Here is a 10,000-nt window from a genome sequence, read left to right on the forward strand (position 1 = left end):
ACTTTAAATTACTTGAAATTCGTGAGCAAAATAATTCAAAGGAATGCAAAAATGCATATAAGGATGTTGCAGATAAAGCCTCAAATCAAATGATCTGTTTAAGAGAGATGAATAATTCGAAAGAAATATAGACCATAGATATTTTTCATTGTGCCAGTGGTATCCATTTTTCAGTAAAAGATTAATTTGATTTAAAATGCTTTTACAGCCATCTCGCGAGGGACGAGACCACACGAGAAATGACGAGAGTTTGTAAACTAAGCGAAGATCGTTTCAAAACGCTATCTAGGAACCGGTCGAGACTTTGAAGAGTGAACATCAACGTGTAAGAGTGATCAATCTTTAAAAAGTACCGAACTCAGTGAAGTGAAAGCTTATGAACGGAAACTTTGATCTTGATCCAGGTGAAGAACCTGGAAAAGACAATGAAATGATATACGAACACCAGAAAAACAGCAGAAGACGAGACAGTGATAGCGAAGATTGCCCATACACCAAACAAGCAAGAAACGAAGAAACCGGCAAACAGACCACGGAGAACCATACCTACGGAACAGTAACTCAAGGTACCCCTCAAGAAAATGTTATTCTAATACAAATAACAAACAAATCAAATACCTCAAACTTCAACCATCCAATAAGGTTAACTGAGGCCATAAATAAATCAATTTTTCAAAAATACATAATTGAAAATTCATTAAGAGTAATAGGAGATGGAAAAGCCATTAGATTCGAGGTAGTAGATATATCAAAAATTGGACCTCTCAATGAAATTAAATACCTAGGCAACTGGGAAATAAACTGTAAGCAACCTGCATCAAATAAAGATCAAGGATGCTCCTATGGAACAATATCCCCAGTAGAAACAGATATAGAAATAGAAGAAATCAAAGAAAAAACCAAGATACTATGGGGGCCAGATACATACATAAAAGATATAACAAGGATTCATAAACCAAGTAAAATATCAGGAGAAAATAAATGGATTCCTACTAAATCCCTGAAAATAACATTCAGAGGTCCATTACCTAACAAATTAACAATAGGTCATATAAGTTATAAGGTATATCAATACACATTCCCAATATCCAAATGTTTTAAGTGTCTAATGTATGGCCATGGGTTGATATCATGCAAAAACAAAATAAGATGTAGTAAATGCAGCCAACAAGATCACAAATATAAAGATTGCAAAAATCCACCTCATTGCTTTTTCTGTAAAGGTAACCACACAGCATACGATAAAACTTGCCCAATTCATCAAAAAGCCCAAGAAATAAACAAAAAAAACACAACACCAAATAACTTAGAAGTAAAAAAACTTTTCCATCACTTAAACCCAACAACACAAAAACAGAATCAACCAATACAAAAAAACATAATAATTACCACAGCAGAAATACACAACTCAGAAACAGATTACAAACAACAAACAGATGATAACACAAACACTATACAACAAACAAACCCAAACATAACACAAACATATGCTAAAATACTAACACAAACAAATAACATAACACCAGCACAAAAAACACCCACAAAACAAAAAAATAACACAAACAGAGTAGAAAATACTCCAACTCAATCAACAAAATCAAAACAAAAAAACAGTCAAGAAAAAACAAAAGAACAAACACACACAAAGGAACAAAACATAAAAGACAAGAAACTCACAGAATCCCCCATAACATGGTCTCTACCAACACCACTAAACAAAACCCCAACAATAAAAGAAAAGAAGAAGAAAGAAGAAGAAGAAGAACAAAAAAACAAAGAAGAAAAACCTTCATTTGTTGAAATAACAAAAGGAATTTTCAAATTAATAACTAATATAACCGAAAAATTCAAATCAGACAAAACAATAATTGAAATAATAACAGAGATAATAACTGAAGTTGCTCCAATATTAAAACAAATATCAGTTTGGTTTAATGACTAAAACAATACTATGGAACGCTAGATCTGTAATAAACAAAAAAATAGATATAGAATATCTAATTCAAACAGAAAACCCGGAGATATTCGCAATTTGCGAAACTTGGCTTACAAATAATGACAAATTTGATATAAAAGATTATGATATCATAAGAAATGATAGAATAGAACAAAGGGGAGGCGGCTTAGCAATTTGTATAAAAAATGATATACAATACAAGAAGATTAATCTAAATGAATTACAAAATAAAAACATCGAAACATTAGCTATAAAGATTAGCTATAAAAGAGGATGGCTACACTTACTTTTGATATACAACCCATGTAACAAAGTAAATCAAAAAGATATGGAACACTACATAAACCAAATAGAAAAACCAAAACTCATAATAGGAGATTTTAATGCCCATCATCCGCTATGGAATTCAAAAACAAACCAAAATATAACAAATATCACTGGAATAAACTTGTTTAATTTAATAAATCAAAATAACATACTGATGTTAACTCCAAAAGGACAAATTACTAGAATAGATCCGAAAACAGGTAAAGGGTCTACAATAGACCTAGTTCTGGGCAACCCAGAACTGAGTAAATTAGAAGTAGAAGCAAAAATATATGGAGGAAGCGATCACCTTCCAATCATAATAAGAGACATTAATCACAATAGAGAAACAATAGTTAAAGAGGAAAAATGGAAATTCAATGAAGAAGGATGGATAAAATTTAAAGAAGAAATACAAAAAATAGATGTGGACAATATAAAATCACTGAACGAAATAACAGAAATAATAAAAAACATAGGGATGAAACATTTCAGATTAAATAATGATAATAGTAAAAATAAACCAACAAAACCATGGTGGAATAAAAAATGTAAAGAAGTAATAAAACAAAGAAACAAATCATTCAATAAATGGAGAAAAAATCCTAATGAAAAAAACAGAATAGAATACAAAAAACTTCAAATAATAGCAAGAGATACAATAGAAAAGGAAAAAAGAACAAGTTGGTCAAATTTCTGCCACTCATTAGATTTTAGAACCCCAACCAAAAAAATATGGAATTTTATTAAGAAACTTTCAGGCAGTAATAGAATAAATAATTACCCGCTAATAGATAATGATCAGCCAATACAAGAAACAAAAAAGAAATTAAAACTCTTAAAAGAAGAATTCCAAAGTATAATAAACACAAAAACAAAATGCTTAATAACAAAATCAGAATTTAAAAGTTTAATAGAATTGCCAAGTACGAACGGTTTAAAAAAGGAGATAACATTAAAAGAATTAATTTCTGTAATAAAAAAGACAAAAAATAATAAAGCTTGTGGCCCAGACAGTATCCCTTATGAATTTTATAAAAATATCCCAAATAACCTACTGGAAAAAATTTTAAACATCTATAATCAGTTGTGGATAAAAGGAGAATATCCTATAGAATTCAAGAAATCACTTGTAAATCCAATATTAAAACCGGATAAAGATCCAGCAAATAAAAAATCATATAGATTCATAAGCAGAATCTCATGTATAGGGAAAATGCTGGAAAGCATAATCAACAATAGACTAATATGGTGGCTTGAAAAAAATAACAAACTAAGTCAAGACATAACAGGTTTCAGACCCAATAGCTCAACAATAGATACATTACAAATAATCGATTTTCATATTAAAAAAGCTTATAAAGAGAAAAAATATGCCCTAATAGCATCTCTGGATTTAGAAAAAGCTTTTGACAAAGTAAACCACGATGCAATAATAATAAAAGCAGCTAAACTAGGTATAACGGGTACTCCTCTCAGATGGATATCTAATTTTTTAAATAATAGATCCTACCAAATAATAATAGGAAACCAAAAATCCGAGGAAGGAGGAATAAGTAAAGGACTTCCACAAGGATCTCCATTAAGTCCATTACTATTCAACATAATGATGTCAGATCTAAATCTAACAGTAAAAACCAACAAAATAATATATGCAGATGACATAAATATAATAACAATAAATGAAAATCTAGAAGAAGCAAAAATCAATCTAGAAGTAGGATTAAATAAAATAGTAAAATGGGCTAACGACTGGGAGCTTAAATTAAATTTAACTAAAAGCAAAGTAATGTGCTTTACAAAAAAAAGAATAAGACAAATACCAATAATAAAAATAAATAATGAAGAACTAAAATTCACAAATAAACATACAATCCTAGGACTCGAATTCGACGCACCAAAACTAAAGTGGAAAAACCATATTAATAACTTGAAAATTAGATGTACAAATAGAATAAACATAATGAAAAAATTATCAACAACAACATGGGGAGCAAACAGAGAAACAATGATAAAATTCTATGATATCTACATAAAACCAAAAATAGAATATGGTATAACAATTTATGGAACAGCAAATGACACAGAAATAAAAAAAATTGAAACAGTTCAAAATGGAGCTTTGAGAATAGCCACTGGATGTTTAAAGACCACTCCAATAAATGCACTCTATGCCCTAACAAATAAAATGTCGATCAAAAATAAACTAAAAGAAAAAGAATTCACCCAAATGTTAAAAATACTAGAAAAAAAAGAAAATACACAAATAAAAAAAATGTTAACAGAAAATATAAAAGAATATAACCCTCAAAAGGATAAAAATAACTTAATCCATAGAATAATAGAAACAAACAAAGAATTGCAAGTGAAAATAAAGATAAAAACAATGTCAAACATAACCCCTATTCCACCTTGGTTTGATATTAAAAAAAATATAGAAACAAAATTCTTAGATGAGCAAACAAAAAATATCCCAGAACAAATAATAAGAGCACAATATATAATGTTAGAAAACACACGATATCGAAATTATAAAAAATTATTCACAGATGGCTCGAAAATAAACAACGATTCCACATCAGCAGCAATATACATACAAGATAACAATATAACAACAATATGGAAACTACCAAACAATACAGAAATAATAGAAGCAGAACTCTTTGCAATAAAACAAGGGCTAAAATACATACAAAATAACAAATTATCAAAATCAGTACTATTTACAGATTCTAAATCTGCACTTCAACTAATATCTAACCCGAAACCTAAGAATTCTAAAAGTATGACTTTTGAAATACAAGAATTGATATATACAATGGTAAATCAAATTCAAATAATAATGTTACAGTGGATACCTTCACATAAAAACATAAAGGGAAATGAAATAGTAGATCAAGCAGCTAAAAAAGCACACAAAATAAGATATCCCATAACCATACATGAAGACACAAAAAAACAGATAAAACAGATGAAAAAAAAAAACCAGAGAAACTGGAAAACTCAGTTAAATACAATTCTTAACACAAAGAATTATCTATTGCAGAACACAGAACCGCAGCCATGGTTAAGATCCAAAAATAGAAAATTAGATGTCTGCATAACTAGAATAATAACTAAGCACACAAGACTAAATAAACACCTACATAGAATGAAAATAACAAATGACCCTTACTGTAGATGGTGTCATAATCAAGAAGAAGATATAGAACACTTAATCCTACACTGTCCAAGATTCCACTCCAGCAGAACAAAATTGAAAGAAGCCTTAAGAAAAATCAAAGTAATCAACCCTAACATAAACTTATTATTCACAGGTGCAGATCTCTCCCCAACAGAAAAGTTTTATACTCTTAGACACACCAAAATCTTTTTAAGAAAAACCAAACTAACAGAGATCATATAAAAGAAAGAATAGAAAAGAAAAAAGATCCAGGGGATATAGACTATGCAAAAGTCTAAAACCCTATAAAAGAAGAAAGAAGAAGAAGAAAACGCTATCTTCGAGATTTTAGTAACTACATTGTTTGTGCATTTCGGTCTGTGATATTTTGTGTTTGACACAAGTAGGTGTTGTTGCAGATTGTGTTCTTTTTTAGATGACTATTTATTTTAGTATATATAAGTTGCAGATCATGCAAATCCTAAAATTGGCCAAGCCTGTTTACCTTTTCATTTAATCACCGTCAGTATGGTATTTTTGTTGATTATACAGAATAGTACGAATAGCGACGAATTTGGTATAGAAGGATTTCTCTCACTCTTTACTATCCAAATACATGAAAATTATTGTGCAGAACACCCCCCCCCCCCCCATTAGCACCAATCTTGACCCAGATAGCAGGGGAGAGTATGGCAGGTACCAGGGAAATTACAGGGTAAGATATGAATGATATACACAGAATCAGTCACCATATCGTCTAAAGAAGGGGGCTGCCACACCTCTACCCCAAAGATGGAACAAAAAGAATCCTCCACATATTCATGGCAGGAAAGAGCATACACCCAATATGTGGGAGTGCCAGATGGCAAGCATCTCTGACTCTCTCCTGCCGAGAACATGTGGAGGATTTGATAATTTTTTTGTTTCACACAGCCATCCCATCTTGCAATTACTATTCCTTGTTTCAATTATTCACAGAGTAATCTGCATGAATCTTTTGTTGTTTCCCATCGCAAATGACATACAGAAAATATTGTTTACAGAGTGACTGCACCCCTTCAAACTAAGTTCCTGTTGCTGCATTTTCCCAACTTGATTGCTGTGGCCTTACACTCTCTCTGGCATTAATGTTAACCTAATTTCTTTATTTCTGACATTATTCTTAACCTGGATTGATTATTTCATAATAGTGTTATTGGATTTTCTTGTAAATGTTTACCAAAGCATTTAATTTTGCACAGCTTTCTTATTATCAACTTGCGGAGGAAGTACCATAGATGTAAAGTGTATTAATTTTTTTTATTCTATCCATTACAGGTAAAACTCACCTTGTACCACATGGCTGTGTGAAACTGAAACATACTGAGGATTCTTTGTTGATTCTTTGGGGGCCAGCAGCCATCTGCAGTGGACAGTAAGGCAGCTGATTCTGTGTGAGGTATTCATTTTTACTCCGCAATTTCCCTGGTACCTTTCATCTCAATCTCAATCTCAATAATAATACGCAGGGCACTAATAAGCGCATAATATGCATAGAATTCATGCCCCCCCCTGCTATCAGGGCCAGACATCTGGAGTTTGGGGAATTTCTTCAGAATAATGTCTATATATTTGGATAGTAGAGAGCGAGAGGAATTCATCCACACCAAAATTGTTGCAATCAGTTTGGCTGAACTATTCTGTAAAATTACCATAATGATATCAATAGTAGAGAGTGAGAGGAGTTCATTCATACCAAAATTGTTGTGATAGGTTAGGCGATCCGCCAAAATTTACTGTAAATTTACTGTAATGATATTTATGTCTATGCTTACCAAAACTTAAGAACCATTTAATAATTTCTTTAACCTAGATTCATCCAAGGGCTACTCTAACCCCAGTCTGCTAACTTTGCATACCTCGTGGGTGATAAAAAAAACTTTTGAAAGCTCTTGTACTTACAGTAACTCTTGATGTACAGTATGAAGACACTGTATCAGTATTTTGTGTTCATGAAAAATGGTGTTCATGTTTTGAGATGGAAATATACATGAAATCAAACTTTTAAATAGCAACTCTATTAGTCTAAGCCTAACCAAAGAAGAGTTTACTGCATTAGATTTAGAAAAAGGTATTTCTGTTGGAAATAAAATTAAAGATGTCATATATATATCTCTTACTTTGTAAAGTTGTTTCATTTTTTACAAATAGGCCAATAGTTTTAGACAGATTTTGAATAGAACAGGAAGTGTAAGACATTGGACTGTAATATTGTCGTTTGATGGTACTTAATAACAAGGCTGCAAAACCAGGTAACAATAGTAGGCCTAATAATGCAGCAGTGTACCCTTGGGAACAACCATATCCTATCTGCATTTAGCATAGGTACAAGAGACAATGTAAAAGTTTATTAAAAAACTGAATAGTATTATTCAAATCACAATGAAGTATTGACTAATGTTTTGAGAAATGAATATGAACAAGTATTTTGTTATTGGAATGATATTGCTTATAATAGGAGAAATGCCTAGGCTTTAGTGCTTCACATCTTGGGTATATATTCAGTAAGCTAAAGCTTTTTCTTGTTCTTTGTTTGACAGTAAGATGCTAGGGAGGTCAGTAAGCTCTTATCTTGCCAAAATATATACCTGTTAAGTGTATGTTTGTTTAGCATTAACAGAGCACAATGAACAAAGGCCATGGCACTACTGGATTACTATAGATTTGGAGTTTTTGTTTTGTGATTATGGCATCATCTTTATTTTATGCATATTAGTTTTTATACCTAATAGAGGTGTTTTGTGTGTTCTTATGGTCATTACCTTAATTTCCTTTGGATCTTATTTTGAACATTTGCCAACTGTATTTTTCCCTTGTAAATGTGTGGCCCTTGTTCTATCCTGATATTCTTGAGTCGTGATTTATCATACATCCATTTTGTTGTTTTTATTGTTCTTGTTTGACCATATGTCTGTAATTTCCAGTTCTTTCTCAGCCATGGCTCCTCTTGAGGGAGTTCCGTGTCAGCTTGTGCGTATTATGGAGTGTAAACAGGGCGCAGTTCGAGCTGTTAGATTTAATGGTAAGGATAGTGGTAGCGCTTGTGATATTTTGATATTGTGCTCTAAAAGCAAAGCCTTTATCATCCTCACAAACATTTTAAATGGAAATACATTCCAGTGCTTGAGAAATACCTTCATATGATATATTAATTATATATACGTGTGAGTACATGTGTATGTATAGATGTATATGTTTTAAATACTCCTATGAACTAATTTTAAGCTCAGTGTCAAACATGAATTGTGTTGCAGTTGATGGTGAGTACTGCATGAGCTGTGGTTCAGACAAATCAGTCAAGTTGTGGAATCCTCACAAGGGAACGCTGCTTCATACTTACGCTGGACATGGATATGAAGTCCTGGATGCCCGAGGATCAAGTGACAATTCGTGAGTTAAGAATATAGGTTACTTTTTGTTTTTCTAAGAAGCATATGACACTGATAACTTAAACACAATATTCTAAAGATTTTTATTTTATTATTATTATTATCATTATTATTATTATTATTATTATTATTATTATTATTATTACTATTATTGTTATTATTTTTTATTTGAATAAATGGTTTCTTATAATCTTTACAGATTTGATCTAATGTGTTTTTTTGGCAAATTGGTCTATAATAATTGAGAACATATGAGGGAGAGTATAGGTATAAAATGGAAGGCTGACATTAACTTATAAATGTTATGTAAACAAAAGTGTACCTTCTCCTGGAAATTGATAATCTGCATACACTCCTGTTTGCAACATATCTTGGAAAATCATTATCATGTTAATTAGTCTATTAATGTATTTCGTGATAGGAGTAACTTTCAGTAGAGTCAAAGCATTTTTTTGTGTGTGTGTGTGTTTTTTTGTTGTTGTTGTTTTTTTTTTTTTTGTGTGTGTCTGTGTCTGTGTTTGTATGAGCATATATTTGTGAATGAATATTTGTGGTGTGTGCATGCATGGATGGAGACCAAAGGTATTATTAGGTTCTGGAAACTCAAGGGATTTTCACTTTACTATTACACCAATTTTCAAGTTGTCTCAAGATATATTTGATATTTTCTTTTATTCTTTTTGAAATTGAATTTCATATTATTCATAAAATATTAAACACATTCTGTGCAATTAGTAAAGAGCTGCCTGGGTCTGGGTCAGTTTAAAGGGTTTTGATAAAAAAGGGATCAAAATCAAGCGACATTCAAGTTTCTGTATTTTTCAAAAATAAGAGAAAATATATGAAAATCATATAGCAGGAGTAACAAAAAGTATACAACTGCAACTTGTAATCAGGTCTGCGAGACAAGGGTTAGTAATAGTGGGCTGCATACTGTTTTCAGAATCTTATGAATGCATTGACATTATCATGGAATATGTAGGAAATTTGATTTTAAGAATTACAAGTTCATCTATCATAAGCCTAATTATAATTGCTTTTAATGATTCTTTAAAAAATAAAACGCACACAGAAAGACACACTCACACACACACTCACTCACTCACTCACTCACTCACTCACTCACTCACTCACTCACTCACTCAC

At 31.3% G+C, this 10,000-nt stretch overlaps 1 protein-coding gene across 2 annotated transcripts in view; it reads left to right on the forward strand.

The window, feature by feature from the left end:
* Positions 1 to 259: 259 nt before the first annotated feature.
* Positions 260 to 10,000, forward strand: part of LOC113804260 (WD repeat domain-containing protein 83) — a 16,502-nt gene continuing 6,761 nt past the window's right edge. The window contains exons 1-4 of one of the 2 annotated variants that reach the window (XM_027355111.2): positions 260 to 566; positions 6,744 to 6,840; positions 8,390 to 8,487; positions 8,720 to 8,855. In XM_027355111.2, coding sequence (XP_027210912.1) covers positions 377 to 566; positions 6,744 to 6,840; positions 8,390 to 8,487; positions 8,720 to 8,855 — 521 coding nt within the window. In that variant the 5' untranslated portion in view covers positions 260 to 376. Of the gene's footprint in view, positions 567 to 6,123; positions 6,142 to 6,743; positions 6,841 to 8,389; positions 8,488 to 8,719; positions 8,856 to 10,000 lie in introns of those variants that run through there. The other variant, XM_070117617.1, reaches the window with a different exon arrangement.

This window comes from Penaeus vannamei, chromosome 41, assembly GCF_042767895.1.
Source record: "Penaeus vannamei isolate JL-2024 chromosome 41, ASM4276789v1, whole genome shotgun sequence".
In the NCBI taxonomy this organism is placed as follows: domain Eukaryota; kingdom Metazoa; phylum Arthropoda; class Malacostraca; order Decapoda; family Penaeidae; genus Penaeus; species Penaeus vannamei.